Genomic DNA, 24179 nt, shown 5'->3' on the forward strand with positions numbered 1-24179 from the left:
TTAATAGCACCATTCATCAAGGGAGGGGAGGGCAAGAAAGTGGTGCTGGCAGCCCTGCCAAGGCTGCAGGCAGAACGGACCATGGCCCCTGCCAAGCCCGGCAGTGGAGCAGTGAAGGCTGTGTGCTGCGCTAGACCCCAGTGTGAGGGCAGGAAAGGATGCCAAATGGGTGTCCCTGGAGGTGTGCTACTGCTCCTCCATGGCTGGGTGGGCAAGTGTCTAGAAAGCCTGGCTAGTGAGCAGGCAGCTGGGCTAGCCAGGCTCGGTAGCTCCCATACACATCAGCAGCCCCCTGAAAATACCTGCCAGTCCCCCCTCTGCCAATAACCCACACAGACACCCCAGCAGAGAACAGTTAATAATTAATGTGGAGCAAAGACAATTAACCATAGCAGCAGGGCCATTAATTTTCTGACAAGCAGCTCTCATCGGGGGCAGGGGATGCTCCCCCAGGATACAGGGCTCCCCAGGCACCTGCACCTGCTTTCCTCTCTATGCCCACATTTTTAGGCAGCAACTGTGGGCAGGTTGGGGCTGCAGCTTCCCCAGCCCCATGGGCAGAATGATAATTAGTGCTTCCAACTTGGCACCTCTACCTGGGCTAAGGGGAAGCAATTCAATACCACCTCACTCGGTGTGTAGCTAGATGGCTGCTTGCAGCTATCACTTAACCACAGCTTGGCAATGCCTGTCCAGTTCTCTCTCCATCCTCCCAGCTCATGGTTTCTGGGAGCTGGTTGCTTTCCCATTTGGATGGGAATGCTGGCTGGGACTGAGTGTTGGCAGCCATGGCTGCAGGCGGGAGCAGGACAAGGGGCAGCTCTCCGCGCTTGATCTGTATCCAAGAATTTGCCTCTCCGTCCTGCTCTGCCTTCCTGGGAAGATGGGAAGGAGCAGGAGGCGAGAGCCGCAGCTCAGATGCCCCTGCCCATGTTACAGTGTCTGTTTGCCTATGACAACCATGTGTGAAATGAGAAGAGGAGGAAGCTGGCTGCTCCCAGCCAGGAAGGGCCGGCAAAGGGACTCCCCTCCCCACCCGGCACCCCCTTACCAGGGCCGCCTGCGCACGTCGTAGAGGTCGATCTTATTGGGGGCTCTCCACGGTGTGGCTGCAGGGGGAAGGCAGGCAGTGAGTGTGGTGGGACTGTCCCGGAGCAGGGGACAGGGGCACATGGGGGATAGGGCAGAGGAATGCCCACAGCCAAGAAAGCGGCAGGCTCTGGCAGGGAGCTCTCATCAACAGGCTTTGGCACTGTACAGTCATGTGTGTCAGGCGGCTTCCAGGGCCGTTGCTGGGAGATGCTTGCCCACATCTTAGAGCAAGCATCTCAGAGCAAGGTCCAAGGGCCTGGACTGCCCTTGGCCAGCCCCCCCCCCGCCACCAGCAACCACCCCCCGCTGGCCCCCACCACGCACCGGGGTAGTAGCGGGTGACGCCAGTGGCGCTGCCGAACACCTGCCAGAGCAGGGAGGGATCCTCCTTCCGGTTCTCGATAAAGACGTCTTCCAGTGCCTGCGTCCAGTTCAGCTCATTGAGGATGACAGTGGCTGTGGAAGACAGAGCCGGGGCAGGCAGGTGGGTGGGGGGCAGCAGCAGAGCCTGGGATAGGCTGGGGGGGTGACAGGGACCACAGTGTCCCTGTGATGTTGGCAGGGAGGGAGAGGCAGTGTGTCCCCTCTGCCCCTTCCCAGGGAGAAGCCCACAGGGGCTTTGCAGTAGCTCGCACAGCCCCCTTGCTCCCACAGGGCTCCAGCATCAGACTGTTGTCCCTTGTCCCCAGAGACCAGAACCACCCTCCAGGGCTCCCGCAAGTGCTCATTGTCCCCATCCCCTGGCTCTGGGTCAGGGACAGCCACCGCTGGGAACAGCTGTCTTGCCATCTCACTCTCTTCCCAGAAAAATGCCCTGCTCCTCCTGCCACTGTACCAGCCCCACTCCCCAGGGACAGCCACTAGCTGGGAAACCAAGGGGTTCTGTCTCCATGGGGCTGCATGGAGCCTCCTGAGCCCCACTCCACATTCCTGCTGGCCTCTACACCTGATGCAAAAGCAATTAAGATGCTGGCAAACAGCAGTTTTAAATTATTCAGCTATTAAAGCAAAAGATAAGCTGCTGGCAGACCCAGCCTGTGATTTATCAAGGGGGCTGGTGGAGCATGGGCAGGCTGGCATAGCGAGGCAGGTATGGGCCGGGCCAGTCAGCCAGCAGGGAGGCTGCCTTGGGGACAGTGGGACCTCCTGGTGCTCACAGGGCCCTTTGGGGTACTCCAAACACTGTGGGTGCCCTGAGCCCTGGGCAGGTGACGGGAGCCCCACAGCATCTCCCAGCAGCCCATGGTTGGCTGCCCCAGGGCTGGGGCATGGAGGAGCCAGCTGTGCTGCTGTGGGCAGGAGCGGGCAGCTGGCAGCACCCGGAGACCAGGTGCTGCTCCCTCCTGGGGGATTCTCGTTGCATTTTTGGGGTGCAAGAGCTCCCAGGAGCAGCCCCTCTCCTCGGTATTGGGCAGAACAACCAGTGCGGTGCTGCAAGGGAGCCAGCGTGCGTTTGAGTAGTATATTTAGCTCTTCTAAGGCTTCCTCCCACACTTGCGCCTCCTCGAAATGCTGTCATTACCTATTCAAACCTTTGCCATGGCCCTGAGGTGCTGGTGGGACGTGGGCAGGTTTCACCCAGGGTGAATCCCAGATCCCTCCATCTCAGCACCACTGCTGAAGAAGACTTGTCCTTCCCTCAGGCAGCTGTGCCTTCAAACTGGATTTACTCCATCTGTACCTCCCCAGCCATTTCTGAGTGCCGAGTCTACGCACAGCACTGTTATCTGGGCATTTAGGATAATTTCTTGTTTGGCTCTGTCACAGGGCTTGTATTTTCCCAGGAGAAGGGGCCGCAAGCTGGCTGCCAGACTCCTGCCTGCCGGGAGCAGCCTTGGGCAGTGCCGCTGGCCCTGGCTGGGCACTGTGCTGTCCACCAATGACGCTGACAGCCTCAGCAGTGCCTGCAACTCCAGCCCCTCAGGGCCCATCAGCCACACCAGCCTTGTGCCAAATGCTGCCCCTATACCCTCCCTGCATACAAAGTCAGCTCCCCATATCATCCCTGTGTGCAAATGCTGCCCATGTACCTTCCCTGTGCATTAATGTAGCTCCCATATCATCCCTGTGCACAAACACATTCCCTGTACCATCCCTGCAAACAAACACAGCCCCTATACATCCCTGTGTATGAAAGCTGTCCCTATACTCTCCCTGTAAACATACACAGCCCCTGTACCACCCCTGCGCATGAGCACAGGCCCTATAACCATCTCTGTGCATGAATGTAGCCCCTATATCCTCCCTGCACACAAACATAGTCCCTACACACTCCTCATGTGCAAAGTGATGAGCACATGAGTGCAGAGCTCATCAGCTGGGATGGCTCCTGTACCCCTCAGTCAAGGCCAGAGCTGCCAGCCCTGCCAGTGACATCCCGTCCCTGTCCCTGTCCCCATCAGAGTGAGCCCAGCCCCACCCCACCAGCGAGCAGTTGCATATTTAATTAAAAATGGCACAGTAAAGAAAACGCATATAGGATGTAATTTGTGTGTTTAGTGAGGGGTGACAGTGGAGGGCGTCTCCACAGTGGTTTAATTAGTGTGCCAGGCAGTGATAGCACCTCTCTGCTGGGTCCCACCGGAGCGATGCTCCCTGCCCATGGCTCTGCGGGGACCAGCCACACTCACCAGTGTCCCCACGAGGCGGGGGCACACAGGCAGCTCCATACCTGCACCCTAAACCTGCTCTCTGGGGTACAGTGGCTGAGCACCCTGCCCTACACCCTGGCTTTTTGGAGTACCCTGGTGTGGCCAGGCATGGTCTAATCCCTGCACCCATGCACTGCTATGCCTGTGGCTGCAGACCCTTTCTCTCCCCCCGAACCTCTCCCCACCCTATCTCCAGCATCCCTCTCTGAGTGGCCATGAGTCCCCAGAGCACGATAATCTCCAATTTATTCTTGTCCCAGACCGAGCAGGGTGATTTATGTGGCCATGACAGGGCATCAGCCGTGGTGTTGGCCAGTGAGTAGGGGTGAGGAGTAATGAATATTTAATCCCATGCAGCCCACCCTGCTCACCCATCCCCTGCTCACATGATGTGCTTCATTAGCTGCCTGGCCTGTGCTAGCTGGGTAATAAAACTAATTGCAAATTTCTAATCCACTGCTGCTGTTGCGGTGAAATTGTCACACCGATGTGGCTCTGAGCACAGCCATGCCGGTAATGAGCCCATTTACTGGGAAAGTGCAGCCCAGGGCAGGACCACCAGCTCAGCTCCCATCACCGCTGTGACCACCTGGGAGTCCTTGGCAAGTGCCACCAAGACTAGAGGCTGCAGGGACATTGGTGCCCTCAGTGGCACAGGGAGACGAGAGTGCCCCCCAAAAGCAGGGTCTGGTGCTGGGCACAGGATGTGGTGTGCGGGTGCTGGAGGATGATCTGCCAGAAGCAGACCGCAGCTTGGTGCAGAGCAGCCACTAGAGGGAAATGGAGACCAGCCGTTACCATGTGTCATCGTGGCAGGGTGAGGTAGGAGAGACCTCTGGAAGCGCAAGGACTGTGTCACCTCCTGGTGGGGACTGAAAGCTGGTGTGGCATGTCCTATCCCATCCCATCCCATCCCATCCCACCCCATCTGTCCGTCCGTCCATCCATCTGCTGAACCCTCCCTGCCCACTCCCCAGGCAGGCCCACCGATCTGGACCCCTTTCTGGAGCAGCCTGCGCCCTTTGGCAGCCACAGCAGCAAAATCATGGGGCTGACACCCCCTGCACGCTCCCAGCAGTGGGGGTTACTTTGGTGCAGCATCACACTGTCCTGCAATCACGCTCACTGTCTTCCTGCAGGATTCAACTGCTCTTCCTCCTTTTTCATACCTCAGCCCCAAGCAGCCTGAAGCCAGTGAGAAAGCATCCCTGCTTCACCCTCTCCCACCACCCAGCCCTGTCTTGCTCCCTTCTAGGAGCAGGGAGGAGTTGTCTCCATAATTGCCCCTGCACAGAGCTGCTTGGTCCCTCTGATCCTGCTTTCAAAGCTCCTGCTTTGAACCTACTTGAGCTTTGCTGAGCTCTTCTCTGGAGAGGATCACAGCCATGTGGGCACAGCTGAGCTTTACCCTGTGCCATAATTACCATTTCTCCTTTGTTTTCCATCCCTTCCTAATAACCCCTAACCCCTGATGTGCCTCTTTGGCCCATGCTAAGATCCTGAGGGTCCCTGGGGGCCTCTGGGAGGGACACTTTGTCACCTCTGTCCTGACATGGTGAATCTGCCTCTGCTCAGTGCCCACCCACCTGGGCACCTGCCTGCTCTGGCACTGAGAGCCAGCCAGGGCACCCCAGGATGACAGTCCCCAGGGCTTCGGCACCCTGAGCACAAAAGGTGGAGGCTGAGCCCAGCCTGGCAGTGCAGAGCAGAGTGGAGTGGGTGAGGAGGGGCACTCACAGCCTTTGTAGATGTCCGTGGGGATCTGCACGGCAGCGTATGAATAGTTAACCTTGGTCTTGAAGTTGGCATCGTCGGTGAACTCCAGCTTCAAGGAGTTGGACTTCTCCCTCTCGATCTCTTCTCCATCGGGATCATCCTGGGGAGGGAGAAGAGCACATGGGATCACCTGGGGGTGCCAGCCCCAGACACACACCAGGAATGCTGCTGCCCAAAGGCCGTCACCAAACATCCCCCTGACATGCCAGCTCTTGTGCTGGATTTCACAGAATCACAGAATCTCAGTTTGGAAGGGACCTCAGGGATCATTTAGTCCAACCTTTCTGGGAAGAGCACAGTCTAGACAAGATGGCCCAGCACCCTGTCTAGCTGAATCTTAAAAGTGTCCAATGTGGCCGAGTCAACCATTTCCCTGGGGAGATTATTCCAATGGTTGACTGTCATCACTGTGAAAAATTTTCCTCTTGTGTCCAATCGGAATCTCCCCAAAGGCAACTTGTGTCCATTCCCCCTTGTCCTCTCCATGTGACTCCTTGTAAAAAGGGAGTCTCCGTCTTCTTTGTAGCTGCCCCTTAAGTACTGGTACATGGTGATGAGATCCCCTCTGAGCCTCCTTTTCTCAAGGCTGAACAAACCCAGCTCTCCCAGCCTATCCTCGTATGGCAGGCTTCCCAGTCCTTTGATCATCTTGGTGGCCCTTCTCTGGACCCCTTCCAGCCTGTCCACATCCTTTTTGCATAGCAGGGACCAGAACTGTACACGGGGTTTGGCCCGTGGCCCGTGGCAGTGCCAGAGGCACAGGGGAGTGGGTGCCAGGAGCAGGTGTGCACGAAGGCAAGCTCTGGTTACCCTTGCCTCTCTGGCTTTGGTAGCATGGCAGGTATTAAATCAGACAAAAAAACCAACCAACCCAAACCAAAAAAAAAAGCCTTGAAAATCAATTAGCAGCAAAAGGCAACTATCAAAGAACAAATTAAAACAGAGTGCAGCTTAGCACTCTGTCAATAAGCAATGCAAACAATATTTAATTATGGTGGAGAGATGGCAAATTCCCCACTGCTGGCGCTGGAGCGCGCTCCCTCGCCTTCCCAGCCCTCCTCTCTACTGCACAGAGATAAAACCCCTCCAGCAAGGCAAGGCCAGGCTGAGCCAGTGCAGGGAGGACGGCCAGTGGCTGCCGGCAGGGGCACAAGGTCTGAGCTGAGGCGCAGGGCCACGCTGGGAGCAGGAGGAAGAGGATGGCCTCGCTACAGAGTTGGGGTAATCACCTTCACCATCCTGCCAGGAGCAAAGAAACCTGGGAGAAGGTGCTGGCTCCAGGATGCCGTGTCCCTGCCATGAGCCCAGCAGCTGGGGAAGGCTATTTGCAGCTAGCTGTGAGATGCTCAGGGTTGGGAGGAGGAGGATGCTGCAGCATCTGCCCTTTGTGCCCCTGGAGCTACATCCCCACTGAAGAGGGGCTGAGTGCAGAGCTGCCTGCCCCATCCGCAGGGAGGGATAGGCAACACAGGGGCAGGGATGTACCAAGCCCAAGCTGGGGTGCAGGATGGCTCTGGCTGCTTTCCCATGACCCTGGCTGTGGGAGTGAACTGAGCGGATCCAGCTGCTGAGCTGCCTGGCAAGGGAGCGAATTCCCCTCAAGAAGCAGTTCAGTGCCTCTCTCTTTGTGCCTCCCTGAGTGAAGTGCCTATCTCGGAGCCCATGTAAGGCCATCTGATTGCAGTAGCAGAGATCAGCCCTGGGAGAAACGACAGCAGACGTGACTGGAAGCATGAGCAGCTCCAGGCAGGGCTTGTGCTGGGCCACGTTGGAGATGGCATGGCTACCTGGAGGGACACCCCATACCTTTCCGCAGCAAAGCACCCCAGTATCAGCAGGGACTGGGGGCAGGGGACACTCCCATCCCGCTGTCTTTGATGGCCCAGCACAAGCAGCTCTTCCACCAGCCTCTTGACAAAACCCAGGGACAAAAGATCTGAATTTCTCATGGGAAAAGCCATACGTTTAAAGGAAAATGATGTGTTTAGCAAATAAACTATGAAGCTCACTTAACACCCATCCTGGCCTCCTCCTCATTTTCCCTTTGCAGACGATGTGGAGAGATGCCACCTCCCCTGCGCCACCTCCAGCCAGCCACCGAGGCAGTGACATTCCCCTGACATTGTGAGGGGTGGCCAAACCATTTGCCACAGCTCGAGAGAATAACAGGATTGATATGCAAGTTTTGGGCTTTAATTCCAGCCAATGAATTGCGAGTGTAAACACACTGCCGAGCTGATCCCGGTGCTGGGACTCCAGCTGTCCAGAAAGATGCTGAACTCAATTACAGCCACAGTAGCTAAGCAGAAGGCAGGCAGGGATGGTCCCCATCTCCCCTGAGCCATGTCACCAAGATCAAAATCCAGATTATGCTCTCACTTTCACGTAAATCCAGAGAAAAGGCACAAAACTGACTGCCAGACCCCCTGCAAAGCCACAATGCTGCAGCAGAGCCAGGACCCCGGCTGCATGCCAGACCAAGTGCTATTCGGAGAGCAGATCCAGCCCCAAACCTGCCATCAATGTGGGGCTCAGATCTCTGGGGGGAAGCGGTCGCACACATAATAGTTCGTCCCTGCCAACCTTTCTGAGCACCAATGCGCCTGCTGAAAACAGGCTTTAGACAGGATAAAGCCATGGCCCCAAGGGCACCTGTAACACCAAAACCTCTGCTTTGACACTAAACCCCGTATTTCCTGAGCCCAGCAAAATCTTGGTGACACCTCCTCATCCCTTCCCATATCAAATCAGTGGGGCACCCTGCCCTGGTCCGGCCCATCCACTGCCCCCCGCCACCTCCAGCAGCCGGGAAAATCCAACCCTCCCTATTTCCCCCACACTGGCATGGTTATTCCCCACTTCAGTGGAGTTGAAACTACTGTATATAATTCCTGCTCCTCTGTTTAGCATTATTCTGTTATATCACCCACTTCTAAGGGGCTAATTTATATTCTGCCAGGTTCGGCGCTGTCTGGCTGCTCTCATTCATGCAGCTCTAAAGCAGCATATGTATAGATCTCAGAGACAAATATAAAGCTATCTATATGTAGGACGCTTCATGCATCACTGACACCTATATGGCAAACAGACCTGCAGAAAGAACTGATGTTATCCAAGCTATGTTTACCCTTTATCCATAAATCTCCTGACCTCAAACGAGTTATTCCTGTTTAATCCAGGCTGAATTTGGCCCCTGAAATGGAGTCATTTCCACCCAGATGAAGGCAGGCAAAGCCATCACCAGCCCAGGCAGGAATGGGAGCACCTCAGTGCTAGGCTGGGGCTACAAGGAGTCACCTCGGGAAGGCCGGAGGAAGAAATTCTGCATTAAATTTCTATTAGAGCAAAGGAGAAGATGATTCAAGTTCTCCTGGATTTACACCAGTTTAACTGTGAGCATCTCAGCAGGCCCCCAGCCAGATTTTGCAGCTTTTCTCATCATTACATTTCAAAAGGACCTGGAAACATTTATTTATCTGTTACAATATGTACAACATAACACAAGTAGATGCTACAGTTTGACTATATTATTTGCTACACACCATTAGAAATCACCTCCACGGCAATATATCAGTATTATACGTATTTATTGCTTCAGCAAGAAGTCATCACATGCCGAGAGCTTCTGTCATCTTCAGTGCTTTAGCAGCTGGGTTGCCAGTCACATTTTCTTCTGAGTCTCCCAAAATAATGGACAGAGGGCAAAACCCAGAGACGCCTCCACACCCAGTAAGCACCAGCGGCACCACCCAACAGCTTTACTGGAGGCTCCTGTGCTCTTGGCAAGTACCTGCCCTCCACCACAGCCAGGCTGGTGCTGGCTGAGGAGAGCCAGCCTGCCTACAGGCACAAGGACTACCGGAGGGTCACCACCAGTGACAAGGTTTGGAGCTGTGGATCGAGATGGGGATGTGACCTGGTGCAGCAGCGATGCCTTGGCCAGGCAGCTCCTGTGGATGCAGACACTCCCGTTCATTGCTCATCTCCATGGGAACGAAGCATCACAGCTAATGATGACTGCTTAAATGGCAGCACCGATGACATATGCAGGCCTGTTCTGGCTAGCAGTGCAGGTGGCCACTCTGGGATGCCAGCTGGGGTTTCACAGCTCCAGACGTGCTGGGTAGCCACAGCCTTCCTCTGTGGTGCTCCTTCTGGTACCCTTAGCACCAGCAGAGCTCCTGCAAGCCGCATCACCCTGACAGCACGCCTGCATCCCATGTCCTGCCCATCATATGCCTGATAAAGAATATATCGCACTGAGATCCCAACACTTCCTTTTAAATTTCCCAGGGGCACCCATCCATGTTAAGTCTGGAAAAGCCAGCAAAGTATTCATATCAACATGCTGTGATTACTACTAATAATGAATATAAATGGGATGTGTGACTCAATTCACCTGCAAGCCTCAAAGCTTTTGCAAAGGTTGTGGGGTTCAGTGCTGTACTCTGCAGGTGAGGGGAAATGAGTCCCAGGGCACGGCACCATTTGCCCACGGTCACGTGAGAAACCAGTGAGAAGAGTCGTGACCACATGTACTTGTCTGCCTCCTGGGGCTCAGGTTGGGGGGTGCCTTTCTGCCCAGCAAAGCCCCCGGCTGCACCCTCACAGCACCCACTAGCAGCATCACCTTGCAGTAGGACGCGGCTGCTCCTCAGCAGAAACATTTTACTGTTGTTGCTAGAAAATGCCTTTTTTTTTTGCAAGAGTAGCTAGTCCTCAGATCTGAACAGCACATGTTCCCGCTTTCCCTGCACAAACTGTCCTGGGGGAGCCTGCTCCCACCTTCTGAGACAGAAGGATTTTGAAACCATCCAAACAAAGCACTTCACCCGATTTGGGGAGTCCAAGGAAACATCAAACCCTCTTTTTATTCCCAAATTCAGAAGTTTTTTTTCCCTTAACTGGAAACACACCACTGCCCTCGCCAGCTCTTGGGGCAAGCTGAGCAAAGGGACTGAGCCTATCCTTGGGGCTGTGGTCCTGCCCCCTGCCCCCCAGCAAGTGCCAAGGCACATGACTGAGAAACTCCAAGCCCATGCAAAAGGGTCTTTCTCCTTCTTAAATATCTCAGCTTTTCCTGAAATGGGGCAGTTTAATGCCAGGGAAGGAGACGGTGTGTTCTCCAGCCACGTTCCTGCTTTTATAGCAGCCCAGGTTATAAATAACAATCAGCCTCTCCTGCCAGCCTGCTCCCCTATCACCCTTCGATTTTTTTAATCTTTGCCAAAGGTACTGTTTAGAGATCTTTCTAGACCATTTATTTTTAAATTACCAGCCAGAGGAGAGAAGAAGGGAAAAAAAAGAAAAAGAAAGAAAAAAAGGCAAAAGAAAGAAACTTATGGGGCTGATAGCTTATCGGGAGGAAATCCAAATGTCACATTAGTTGAGAAAGTCGGAAGATTAAATTTTCCAACACCCTTCATCTGCTGCTGACATTTAGGGGCTTTTTTTCCCTCCTCCCTCCCCTTGCGGCAACTCCCAGGCAGGGTGAGCAGCGAGCGGGCAGCCCCTGCCTGCAGCCAGGACCAGTGCCATGCTCTTCCTCGCCTCCCCTGCACTGAAGGCTGCAGAGGATGGTGCATAGCCTCCCGCCACTGGCCCCTTTGCTGTCACCCTTCAAGCAGGTGGGTGGGTGCTAGAGGGTTGACCTTGGGCTAGGCAGTACTTTCACCTGCATGCCTATGGAAAGGAAGCAATGAAGTTTGCTTCGGGGGTGTACAAAATGACATGATTCCACTTCTCATCACATCAGCCCTGCGTCCTGCCGAGAGGATGGGGACAAGGACCAGGGCTTGTACAGATGTCCCCAGGGGTGGATGCCAGGCTCTGATGGATGCTGTACTGCCACCGGCTACATCTCTCCAACCATGGGAGGAGCAGCAACAGCATAATCTCTTGTCCGCCACTTTACAGCCTGGGAACCAACAGTTCCTAGCTGATGCAAAGGAGAAAATGAAGCCTGTAATGTGGTCTTCCAGCTGGGACCTGGGCATGGCTCGGTTAGCTCCCACCAGAGAATGGCACATCCCAGGGGATTTTGGCCTTAGCTGTAACTTAAGCATAATCCCCTGCCACAAACACTGTACTAAAGATGGAAAATCAGTTTATTTCTATGTTGTTCTGCCTGTGATACCCAACTGAGAGCCTCTACTGATTTGAACACTTCTCCCCAAATGAACCCCATAGCCCTTGCTAGAGGGGAAAGGTGAAAACTCTGCTTCTGCAAATATTTTGAGAGCCTTGTAGATCGCCAGGAAAATTTTCTGATGTACCCATTTGTTAAAAAACATTTGGAAATCCAAAATCTGTTTAGGTAGATAATGGAGCTGAGGTGCAAACAAAATGAATAAGCAGCTCATTTCTTTCTTGCCGTAGTTAAAGCTGGCATAAAGCTTGTGAATAAGCCCCAGTTATGTTGAATAGGCATTGTCCATCAGAACTAACTCCATTTCAGCTAGATCCTACCCAATTTAAATATAAAAATGGAAGCTAAATAAAGAAAAGATGGAAAGAGCCCTATTTAGTTCCATTCAAACTTTTGGTTATCATCTCCCTCCTTTTTTATTTCAGCATCACCTTTTCTCTCTGTTATTTTTACTGGAATTAAATTTGCTGGGATTTCACTGGGAAGCAGCAACATCATTGAGAGGAAAGCACCCTCCCTGTTGAACCCTCAAACCTTGGCAAGACGACACCCCCAATTTTGCTCCGCAAGATGGAAGTTGGTATAGCCGATGATGGATTTGCAAGGTTGTTCCTCCCCGATGACACAGCATCTCCTTTGGGGAAGGGCTGTGGACCAGAAAGCCAAGCCCTGTGGTCTCCATGAACACCGTGCCATGCTGTGGTGCATGGTTTCTCCCTGGTGCCCTGTGTGCTGGGAGGGCTTGGCAGGCACAGCTCCGAGGTCAAGATGCCTCCTATTTCCTAATCCTGCCTAATGGAACTGGGGATGCTCTCCTTGCTTGCAGAAATGGCTAATCCCAAAGCTAACAGCCACGAGTTGCCAGCTCGAATCACCACTGCCGACACCAGCTGGGTGCAGGCAGCTGGGTCTGGTCAGGGTAAAACTGTGTATGGGGATGTCCAGCTCTCCTGTGCCCTGCCTCACAGCAGTGATGCAAAAACACTGCCCAGCCTGATGGATGGATCAGTCTTCTTGGCCCCCCAGGCAGGGAGCTGCCCTGCTCCCTGGGCTGTCTCCTGCAGCCTTGACTGCCAGCCGGTTTTTCCTCTGCTTCTATCCAAAATCCACTTTAATGCATTTTAAGCCCATTAGCTCCATCCTCTCTGGAGCAGCCGTGGAGACCAGAATCTTCCCCTCCCTCCTCTGACAGCTTCCCCCAGGCTGGGGAGGAACAGGAGACATTCCCTGCTTCAAATGAGCAGGACCCTAAGCAGGGAGACCTCAGGAAAGCAAATGCCCTCCCCTTCCATCACAGCATCTGCCTGACCTCTCCCTTCCACGTCCGAGACTCTCCATGGCTCCAGCTTTCCCTCCTGCTTTCACTGCCTGGGGACAATGGCACTGGTGGTTTGAGAGTAACTCTGCTTTGAAGGCATCCATCCTCTGTTCCAGCCTGCCCCTGGCTCTGCTCTGGGGCATCACCTCCAGGGTGGGGTGAGAGCTGGAGCTCTGCGCAGGGTGCATCACCCGAGCTGAAGCCCAGATGAAGTCCCGAGCTGGGACCCGATGAAGCCCAGATCCTCCCCTCCCCTCTGCACAGGGCATTCTGAAGGCTTGCGGGACCACCCATGCGTTATTTTTGGACAAGGCCATATGGTTTGCAAGTGGTTTTCTGCCCATGCCATGAGCTGCCACTCCTCTGCAGTGCTGTCCCCTGATGGCACATCTGCTGCCGGCTCTGCCTTGGGGCAAGGACAAATCCCAGGGCACTGCGCTGGCTGGGGCTGCCCCCAAACCACAACCCTGCTCTGCTCAGGGATCCCGACCAGCTCTGAGGACCCTGCAGTGCACCCGCTCCCCAGCAGCCCCACACCGAAAGTATCACCAATCCAGCAAGTCCCCGTTTTGGAAGGATCCCATGGCAGAGCACAACATAGGAGTTGGGTGACCCATGACCTGCCAGCAAAGTAGGGTGCTGTGGAGCAGCAGCCATTGCTGGCAGAGCACCCTGTGCCCGTGGCACCTGAGTGCCATCACCGTGCGGGTGAGCCAGCAAATGCCATCCCCCTTGGGAGCACTGGGAGAGTGGAGCTGTCTGGTCTGTATTTAAAGCACTGATTGCCAGAAATCACAAGATGGCTGTGCTGGGATCAGGGCAGAGAATTAGATTCAATCTCTAATTAAAGGTTTGTTCTTCATTTGAATTTCAGATGCCAGCTTTAATTTTAGAAAGTTTTGCAGGCAGTAGTGCGACCTACCCACCTGCCTGCTGCCAGGCCCAGTGCTCACAGACAGATGCCACCATGCCTTGGCCGGAGGGACACGGCTGCGCACTGGGCACTCACTGCCCACTGCAGAGTCTTGTTATGACAGCTGTAATGAATGCTGTGCCATGCGCCCCCCCCCAATATGGTGCTGGGACAGCCCCAGCAAGGGGCTCAGTGCCAGGCTGGAGTAGTGACTGTGTCAGTGGTGCAGCAGGGATAGTACTCACGTATTCAGTGTCGGCCTTGGAGTCGTAGTACTCAATGTCTTCCTCCTGCAGAGAAAATGGAGAGCTGAGTTAGTGCCAGGCAGGGATGGGGATGGCAGAGGGGTCCCTCCCCCCTTACTTGTCCCCTCAGCACCTCCATCATGCTGCTGGCAGCCACTGCATCACTGGGGACTGAGCCCTGCCCATCCCATGCTGTTCCTGGGACATGGTCAGGACTCCACACTCCCTTTGCCCACCCTCCAAGGACTGGCCATTGCCTGCCACGCTTCCCTCCGATCATGGATGCTGCCAAGCTGCAGCAGCACGGGGCCATGCACAGCCTCTGCCATGGCCAAACAGCACCACGATGATGCCATTGGCATGACCATGGCCTCTGTGCTGCCATTGGGTGCAAGGCTGCACTGTGTCCCTGTGCCCGGGATGCTTTGGTCCTGTTGCAAGCATTGGGAGCAACAGGAGAGCCAGGCATGGGCAGTGTGGCAGGCAGCGGCCCCACAGCTGGCAGAGCTCCTTCTTTGAATGGCAGAAACAGGGAGAAGAACGTCCTTGCTTCCACAGAGAAATGCATATCAATAATTTGGGGTATTTAGAGCCTATTTAGGCAGAAAGGCCTGCTTGGATTCCTCTTCCCCGCATGTCAGGACACAAGGCAGCTGATGAAATTCCTTAAGAGGCAATTCGGAGAGCAGCAATGCTGTCACAACAGTGTTTTGTGTGCCATCAGAAGGGTAATTAAAGGGCACTTGGAGACTCTACTCTGTGTGCCGGGATGTGAGCACAATGCAGGCATACCAGCAGCCGTTGCGGCGCTAACATGTCTGCCACTCAATCAGCCATCAGCAGCTGCCGCGCAAACCAGCCTTCCTCCCCGCGTGCACAGGCAGCACTTTGGGATGATTATTGCTGTTGCTATTTAATGAGGAAAGTGATCTGGGCCCAGAACAGAAAACCAGCCAAAACCTTAATGATGCTGACTGCATCCCCATCCTCCCCACTCCTGCCCTGCTGCTGCCTCTGTGGCACCCAGCCTGACCATGGGCTTATGCTGGGGCTGGTGGCACCAAGGCACTCAGCCCAGCCCAGCCATGGGCTTGTGGTGGTGACACTGTGACACCCAGCCCAGCCCAGCCACAGGCTTGTGCCAGGGCCGGTGGCACCATGACATCCAGCCCATCCTGGTCATGGGCTGGTGCCAGGGAAAGGGACTGGCAGGTCAAAGCATCTTGCCAGCCAGCCAGCACCACCCACTCCACCATCCCAGCTCCACTGGGAGCTGGCAGTCACTGACCCCTCGTCGGCATTATCCTCTAGCCACAAGCCTGCTCCCTAGAGCGGTTTGCTGCTGCTTCCCCAGGCTGTTAAGACACAAGGCCCTCAGGAGGTGGAAAATCCCCTGGGGCAGGGATGCTGCTCTCTCCCTCTCTCGGGACCCCGGCAGGCTGCACAGCTGATGTTCCCCCAGGACAGGGGTTGCGAAGGGTGGTTTCAGCATCCTCCTGGGCAGAGGAGCCAGTCCCTGCCATGGGCTCTGTGAATTGAATCACAGCAACAAGGCAGCCCGAGGCGAAAGTGAAAAAAATAATCAACACAGCATCTTCCAATTTCTGCTATTAAAAAGCCTAGTCATTAAGGGAATGTACTTATTAATTATCTGTGATTTGTTGTGAAATGCTGAGAGGTTTACAACAACAAGAAAATGGAAAAAAGAATTAATTTCTCTTCAGATGCCCTCCCTGTGCCACTCCCGGCCCCATGCACACCCCTGCCCCTCGCCGATGCTGCTGTCTCCCTGGGTCCATGGCCATCTGCACTTCCTAATTAAAGGAACCCCCAGGAGACCCGTAACACAAATGAGCTAATTTCATGTTTAATGATCTTTAATCAGAAGTAAGTGTGACTAACAACAGCTATCCAGAAGGTGCTTTGTTATTCCTTTTATCTTCCATCGGCTCCTCCAAAAAGCTTGAATCCCCTACAACATGCAGTGGCCCCGCTCCTGTGGTGGGGGAGAGGGTGGCGAGGTGATGCTTGGGGAGGAGAGCCAGTCCCCTGGTCCTGCTTTCACCTGCTCCAGCACTCCCACAGCATGGCATGGCATGGGGAGCAGACCTTTTGTAAGGATGTCTTTCCTACCAGTTTCTTTAGGGATCCCAGCGCCCTTGCCATGCACTTTTTCAAGCCCTGATGACCCCAGGAGCAGCTGGGTGAGATCCTGGCCCACCTCCCGCCATGGCTGAGGTTTGCACATGTGAGATGACATGAGTGGGACACCCAGTGTCACCATGGCCCTGGTTCCCAGGACATGCCCTGATGCCAGGCTCCACTCTCCTTACCATGATCCCACTGATGCTGTGGGCTTGTGTGGTACGAGGAAGCCTGCGGGAGCTGGCAGGGTATCCATGTTCCTGGCATATGGAGGCCAGTGGAGCTGTTGGGAATTTATTCCAGGAAGGAGAGACAGAGCCCTCAGAGACCCTCTAGGGAGATTGCAGGGGTCTCCTGAGAGGCAACAAAGGGGCCTACAATTTCTTCTCCCTAATATTTGTTTTCTTAAATTATGACTGCCTTCTTCATGTAATCCTCTCTTCCTCCTCATCCTCCTCTGATCTACCTTAAACCAACCACCTGGTCTGTGTAAATAGCACTGATATTTCTAGAGCCTTTCAGAATAAATACCAATAAATAAAACAAGGAGGTGAAGATGTCGAGGGATTTCAGGGCAAAACATTGCCCTGTCTCTTGCAAATGAGCCTGCAAAAAGCACTCGCTGGTTCGTGTTGAAGGGGAGGCAGATGCTGGGTAGCTGCTCCTTGATGATGTGTCAACCACTGCCCATTTTCTCATGCCGTAATTGCCAAACGGCATCTGTGTAATGGCACTGCAAGTGCCATGTTGCTAGCGGATAAGCACAAGGTTATTTCATTCTCTAAAACCTTCAGTGCAAGTTATGGGGAAACGACTTTAGGAGTTAAGTGCAATTGCAGACTAACCTGGAAATGCAGCTGAAGCCATCGCTTCATCCTGCTTGTCCCCCTTAAGCCCCGCCCATAACAGCCCCGTGCTCCAGTCTTTCACCAATTTTACACCAAAACATCAAACAAAAAAACTAATTAATGAAACCAGGCTGTGAGCTTCTGGAGAGCTGCAAGCTGGAGCCTTGCCAGCTCAGGGTAGGACCCCACTTTGGCATGGGAACTCCCTGGCCACACACCGGCAGACCAGGTTTGAACCAAAGTCCACAACAAGGAGGGGCACAGGGTGTCTCACATCGTCGGTGAGGGGCACTTCTCCCCGCGCACCCCACCCCACCCCCACCCCACCCCACCCCACCCCCACCCTTCCCCAGGAGCACTCACATAGGTCTTTTTTTTGCCTAAAACAATAACAGCAACTAAAAATAACATTAGAAAGGTCAGTGCTCTGCTATCTTGCTGCAGCCCAGCGATGTCAGGATGGAGGGATGCTGGCCCAAACCTTCAAGTCAGGAGTCTAATGAGGTAGCAATCAAACCATTTCACGCATGCAGCTGCCACGGCCCCAAAAAAGCCTCAGATGGAGCTGCTGGTGGCACATCAGCTCCTTGCTCCAGCCTGGCCAGCCAGAGCATGCAGCTGGCAGGGACACAGCAGAATGGCCATGGCTCGCTCTCCCTCTATAGCTTTTCTACAAGATCACCAGGGCTGCCTAATCCTTTTCCTGCAGATCTGTTGTCCTCCACAGGATCACTTGCTGCCATCTTCTAAGGGTCACCCTGCTGATTGCAGACCCTGGGCACACTGCAGCTCCTTGGAGTGATTTTGCAGGTAGCTTGCACTGCACCACATTGATTTTGGTCCACCTCAGCCCTCTGTCTACGGGCTTCATTTCTCTGTGCAGCACAGGTGACCCCTGAGGTCAGGAAATCTCTTTCAAGATTCAATTGGCTCTGGAAGAGCCAAATCCTACAGCAGTTTGCCTTCCAGGAAGTTAGGAGGAACTGGGGAGGGTGGTAGGGAAGACAAGCTGGATCCCAAGCTGGCACCTGCCCGTTTCCCAGCTGCTGGATGGGGCTGGTGGCAAGGCCAACACCCTAGTCCACAGAGTGCCAACATGGGGATGAGCCAGGTGACAAGGATCTGTGCCTGGGCAATTCAACAGGTGGGGACAGCAAACAGGAGCTGGTGTGCCCACACAGTGCCAGTGGCTCTGCTCACCAACAGCTCTTTCCTCTGCCATCAGCACTTATAATAGGCAGCAAATATTTAGGGAGCTCTTCACGTCCCCAAACCATTAAGCACACAGAAATAGCATCAGATTTTGCTTATAGTTGCACCTTTTGTATGGAAGATAGCCTGCAGCGTGTCGCACAGCTCCCGCAGCTCCCACCGCACCTGCAGCCCCGTGTCTGCATTAAGGGCTGGGTGGCAGCAGGGGACAAGCAGGGGGACACAGTGCATTCCCACCACAGCATCGCCCCTGCCAAGCCCACCTGTGTCAGGAGGAGCCGGATGGAGCTGGCTGATGGCCATACCTGGGGATGGGTCCGTGCTGGCCAGTTTGCCTTAGCTGACAGCTGGGGCTGGAGATCCCAGCTGGGTGAGGGCTCACCCCAAGGTCTCCCAGTCCTGCCAGAGGCACAGCAGCCTTCTCTGCTGTGTAAGAAAGCAAAGAAGGTGTTTCTGCAACAGCTGTCACAGGGCAGAGTGAGGGCTACAGCCAGGAACAGGCTCCCAAAGGGACCAGATGAATTCCTGGGAGAAATTCCTACTGCAATCACAGCCATACCTGGCTGTGAAAAACACTGGCAGCCCCTGTTAGGGGCTGAACCTTTTATTTCCACTGGGCTAGAGCTATCCTCATCCATATGCATCATGATGAATCCTTCCCCAGTCCCCAGGAAGAAGAAAATATTAAGGGTTAGCCCCAGCCACCTTGGGCTGTTGGATGGGTCTGGTGGGGACTGTGCCTCTCCTGCAGCCCTCACCATGCAAGTTCCTTCACATCCTATCCAGCAGCAGAGACCGTATGCATTACCAAGGACAGGTGGAAACAGTCATCATAATCTGCCTTGGCATCTTTTTTTTTTTTAAAAGCAATTTCCTCCCTCTGCCTCTCTGACAGAGCTGGGGAAATATTTAAGTGACCCGTCAACAGTTTTTTCAGCTCCCCGAGAAAATGTTTTATCTGATTGCGCCTTGCAGGCTATTCTTCTTTACACGGCATCTCCTGTCTGCTCCCGCTCCTTTGAGCCTGCCTTGGACAACATGTGGCCACCTCTCCCCTCTGCTTCACCCCGGTACCATGGGGATGACAGCACCCGTGCAGAGCCGAAGGGTGCTGGGGACCTCCTGCCCTGCCAGTGGTGGGATGGGATGAGATGGGATGGCAGCACCGGGAGGAAAGCCAGCAGCCCTTGCACCAAACCATCACACCCATGGGACCACCACAGGTGTCCCAGCCATCTTGCAGAGCTGGGGCCGAGGGGAGCCCCCTCGAGCCCTATCCTTAGCTTTTAAGAGGGAATGGCACTGACACAGGGTTTTTGTGAATGATTTTCTTGTTCTGCATTTCGGCCAGAATGGCTCTACAGCAAGGTTGGTGCTTTAACACAGTAATTCTCCGAGCGTAATGAAAGCTGACATTATATCAAACACAATAAAGACTCTCAGTTGATGGAGATCATTCCTGAACACACAAACCCATTAAACTGAAAAAAAAAATATCAATTCTACACACTTGCCAGCCAAAAGAAAATGTGATTTGTTATCTAAAAGAGGGTTATAAACACAGCTTCAATGCACTTTCTGTGCTGTAATGAAAACTGGGTTTGAAATGGCAAGACGACTGCAAATTAGAGTATTTGATTTTATTTTCTAACTTTTTAGGTAAACCTTCTACAAGGGCAAGTGCAAGGTTACGGTGACAATCTTTCTGTTCTCGGCCGATAAGTAGGATCTGTAATTAAAGGAGGAGAAAAATGAAATGGGGATAAGAAACTGGTGTTCACCCTTCTAATGCTGCTTTGAATGCAAAGCCATGCCTGCATTGCCATGGCAAACCCACAGGAACTGCCACTGGTGCCCACGCACGGTGTGGCACAGCTGCTGCTCCCACTGCAGACGTGTACCAGGTGCATCGCAGTGATGCCGGATGGAGCAGCTGGTTGGCAGTGCCCCACGCCTGGAAGGATGCTGCATCCAGGGCTGTACGGCTGTGGAGGGGCATCCAGCTATGCCACCACATCCCCCTGCTTTATCCCTCACCTTTCTTGGGTGGCTGGGAGCAAAATCTCTTGTTATTCCTCTTGTCCTTCCTCATTTGGCAAACAATGATCCCGTTTTCCCTGGAGTCTCATTTCTAATGGAGCTTGAAATTATCTGGGCTTTGTTATTTGCTTGCGTGCTTGCAGGTTGGGGTTATGGATGCCTGCACTCCCTCTGCTGCCTCCACGCACACCACCACACCCTAGTGGCACTGGCACTGGTACAGCAGTTAAACCCTGTCCCCAGCAGCTCTTACACCTGCAGCTCAATGTATAGCTAGTTTTTCTTTTCCAAGGAGAAAGGGCCTGCTGGGCTCGACCCTTCAAACACCCCTTTCCAGCACCTGAAAGGTGGGGAGCCGTGGGAGACAGGGGGGCAGCAGGTGGAGGAAGAGGGGAGCTTCCCAGTGTAGCAATGGAAAATGCAGCAAGGAAGAAGAACAGGGAGAAAAACAACAGTAATAAACATTTTATGAAGCAGAAAATGGCTTATAAAGAAGTCAACTTTTAAAGGCAATTTATATAATCCTGCCAAGCTCACATAAATGCAGGGATGGCTCTCTGCAGCGTCACAGTGCCCCTTAAAGGGACAAATAGCTCTGGCAGCCCCAGCAGACCAACATGCAGTGATGATGATGTCCTGGGATGCATTTTGCGGCTGGTGGTGCAGACCTGTGCCTTCAACAGCATCCCCCAGGTCAGCACGGTCCCTCTTCCCACATACCATGAGGGTGCAGGACACCCGAGACCCTGCTGATGGCACTGGAATGGGGCTGAAGGTTAAAAAGAATCTAAGGCACTGGAAAACCCTGGAGAAAAGCAGAGCATGAGGGCAGAGAGGAGGTGGGAGAACAGGGAGCTGGCTGGAATGCCCGACAGGCAGCATGGCAGCTTGTCAGTGAGGATGGATACGAAGGATGGCAGCAAAAAATTCAACATGACCTTCCAGCATTTTTATAGGTGCATTTTGCAGGTCTCTTGTCTGAGCAGGGTGTCAGAGGATGGAAAACTGGTAAACAGCATCACAGTGTTGGCTGCAGCCCAGGCACCTCCATCTGCTGCTGGGGATGGTCTGCACGGGGGGCTCAGCACCACTGCCATGGCTGGGGGACAGGGCTGGGGACATCCAGAGGAGGGGGATAGCCCTGATGTGCCTCAAGGGACAGACCCCCATGACTCTGCACAGAGTGGAGCCAGCCTGTCTCAGTGAACCCCCTGCACAGCCTGGATGCAAGCCCGGAGGCCAGAAACTTCTCACTGGGAAAACTTGTTGGCCAGTCCACTGCACATTGGAAGCTTTTTGTGGGACCAGTGCCAGGGGGTCGCAGTGCCCGTGGTGGGAGCCCACCCCTTGGCAACGGGACCCAGCTCTTGCCTTTCCGGGACTCTGCCAGACTTTGCCAGCTAGGTGAACATGCATCCCTGAGAGACCCCTTCAGGAAAGCCAGCATGGCTGGCATGCATCTGGGAACACCAGAAAAAAGTGAGAAAAAAGAACTTTCCCCATAGAGGTGGGTTGTGAGCGATTGCTGGCAGCAGCCTCCCAGCCGCTCGGGCTCCTGTTCATGTTTCATTTTCTCCTGGACTTCCATAGCAACCCATCTGCAGCGAGGTTTAATGGGGCTGCCATTAGCACTAATGCAGTGCAAACACTCAGCATCTGCCGGTGCGTCTTCGGATGGAAACACAAAAATAATCGCGCTTGCCGCAACCTGTCATCGACTCCGGTGTGAGGTTAGGATGTGACACACTGGGAGAGGTGGGGAGAGCTGCATCCAGAAGGAACAAGCTGCTCAGTGGGAAGGGAGGAGCAGAGGAACTGGGGATACTCTGCTGCTGCCTTCCCTGCCCACTGCCCATGCCACCACAGGCAACAAGCTGGGGGCAGCAGCAGAGCCGGTGTCACAGGTGCTGTCATGCAGGTCTGACCGTGCTCTGCCATTTTACAGATGAAGGATGGCAAAAGAAGGTTCAACCCCGGCAGTGAGAGCCATTTATGCAGCCCCTGCGTCCCTCCGCTCTGCCAGGGAACCAGGGCTGATGTAGGCAGGGCCTGGCAGGGCTGCCTGCTGGGAGGAGCAAATGCCCAGCACTCCAGGTGCTGTGCACAGAGCCTGGCCATTCCATCAAGTGTCCCAGATGGGTCTGGGCTGTCCTGATAAAGCTGCGGTGCGCTCTGTGGTGACGCATCACTGCACATTGTTTCTGGGTGACTCGCTCCTAATTACCTTGATTAAGTGGTTGCAAACAGTGCTATTTTTTCTATGGAAGTGGATTTCTGAAAGGTTTGTGCCATGAATGGCAAAATGAGCCAAGAGCTCCCCAGCACTACAGCCTCTCCTGTCATGTTTTGTATCCCAACTGTTATCCTCCTCACAATGGAAGGCAGCCAGGTCTGGATGGAGAGGGAGCTCTTTGCGGCTGCAGAGGGGCCCTGCAGCAGGAGCTCCCGCAGCACAGCAGCTGCCTGTACCTGCAGCCCAGGGGAGCAGAAGCGCTGAGGACTGCTGCAAAATGCTGGGTCTTTGCTCTAGCTTTGCCCATCCTGCCCATGTCCCAGCCACAGGGCATCCACTGCTGGGTGCCAGCCCAGCACAGGGTGCACAGGGTCACCACTATGCCCCTGGGGTGCCCATTGCCATGCTTTGGGTGTTCCTGGGTATGAGCTGCCCTGGGGCTCCTGACCCTGGAAGACACACAAGATCAGGCCAGCACAAGGGATGGAGATGAAAGCCCGTGGGAGATGCCTGCAGCTCCCCTGGTGCTGCTCCCAGCCTCCCTTGGGAGCCCTGAGCTTGCAGCTGAGGTGCTGGCAAGACACCAGTGTTGGCATCAGCTGGTGCTTGCACCAAACCTCGTTATCCTCTTAACCTCCCCTCCACCAGCCTCCTAGAAAGAGGTGACAATAATTCAGCAGCGTTGTCATGCAGAAAGGTCTCGGTGACCGCTGGTGTCAATGACAACTGTCTGCTGGATGAGGGGGCCAGCGGGGACTCTCCTTAGCGAGGCTGCTTCAGCTAATGATGGGAAGACCCCATGAGCTCAGCTTCCCTGGGTGCTTACAGGACACAGCTCCTGGGGGGATGAGAACCAGCCGTGAGCATCCACCCCATGCTGGCATGTGGCAAATGAAAGCCAAGCAGGTCGACACCTTGCCTTCTCTTCTGCTCCTCCTGCCTCTCCCCCTCCACGTCAAACCCTGGTGAGCATCACCAATGGCACCAGGGTCTGCATGAACGGGATGTAGCTCCAGGTCCTCATCTCCTCTCCTCCCCGAGTGGACTGCGGTTGCAGGCAGAGAATTAACCCCCAAAAACCACCAGCAAGGCCTGGCAGTGGGGCTGTCCCCAGGCTGGCCCCTCAGTGACTGTTCCCCAGGGCCAGGCAGGATCTGGCCTGACCTGGAGAAAGGGGCTGGGTGGCTCAGGAGTATTTTTTATTGTAGACTCCAATTGCACTGGAAGGAAAACAATCTTTCCTTCCTTTTGTATTATTGTTATAATTTTAGAGAATTTCCAGACAGAATCCTTCAGGTTCCTGCTGAGCGCCATCACCGCCAGAATTACAAAGTCAAATGCAATCATTAAACGTGCATCTTCCCTCTTCCAGCCCAGATTGCTCCTTCCCCCAGAAACAGCCCCCACCACAACTGCTGGCAGGTGCCGCAGACGAGCCACCGCTGCCATCACCCTGCACAAGACCGCACTCAGCACTAAACCTGCCGGCTACTGGAGATGGCAGGGGGGTAAGAAACTCCCCTCAGTGCTGAGCTGCCAGCTCGACCTTCACCTCCTG

At 54.3% G+C, this 24179-nt stretch overlaps 1 protein-coding gene across 7 annotated transcripts in view; it reads right to left on the minus strand.

Moving 5' to 3' along the window:
• The window catches only part of CACNA2D2 (calcium voltage-gated channel auxiliary subunit alpha2delta 2), a 236553-nt gene that overhangs the window by 21785 nt on the left and 190589 nt on the right, over nt 1-24179 (minus strand). For all 7 annotated transcript variants that reach the window (XM_075096400.1, XM_075096396.1, XM_075096394.1 and 4 more), the window contains exons 5-8: nt 14144-14188; nt 5481-5619; nt 1417-1548; nt 1052-1109 (exon numbers count right to left, since the gene is read on the minus strand). In XM_075096400.1, coding sequence (XP_074952501.1) covers nt 1052-1109; nt 1417-1548; nt 5481-5619; nt 14144-14188 — 374 coding nt within the window. The remainder of the gene's footprint in view (nt 1-1051; nt 1110-1416; nt 1549-5480; nt 5620-14143; nt 14189-24179) is intronic.

Source organism: Phalacrocorax aristotelis, chromosome 6, assembly GCF_949628215.1.
Source record: "Phalacrocorax aristotelis chromosome 6, bGulAri2.1, whole genome shotgun sequence".
Lineage (NCBI taxonomy): Eukaryota > Metazoa > Chordata > Aves > Suliformes > Phalacrocoracidae > Phalacrocorax > Phalacrocorax aristotelis.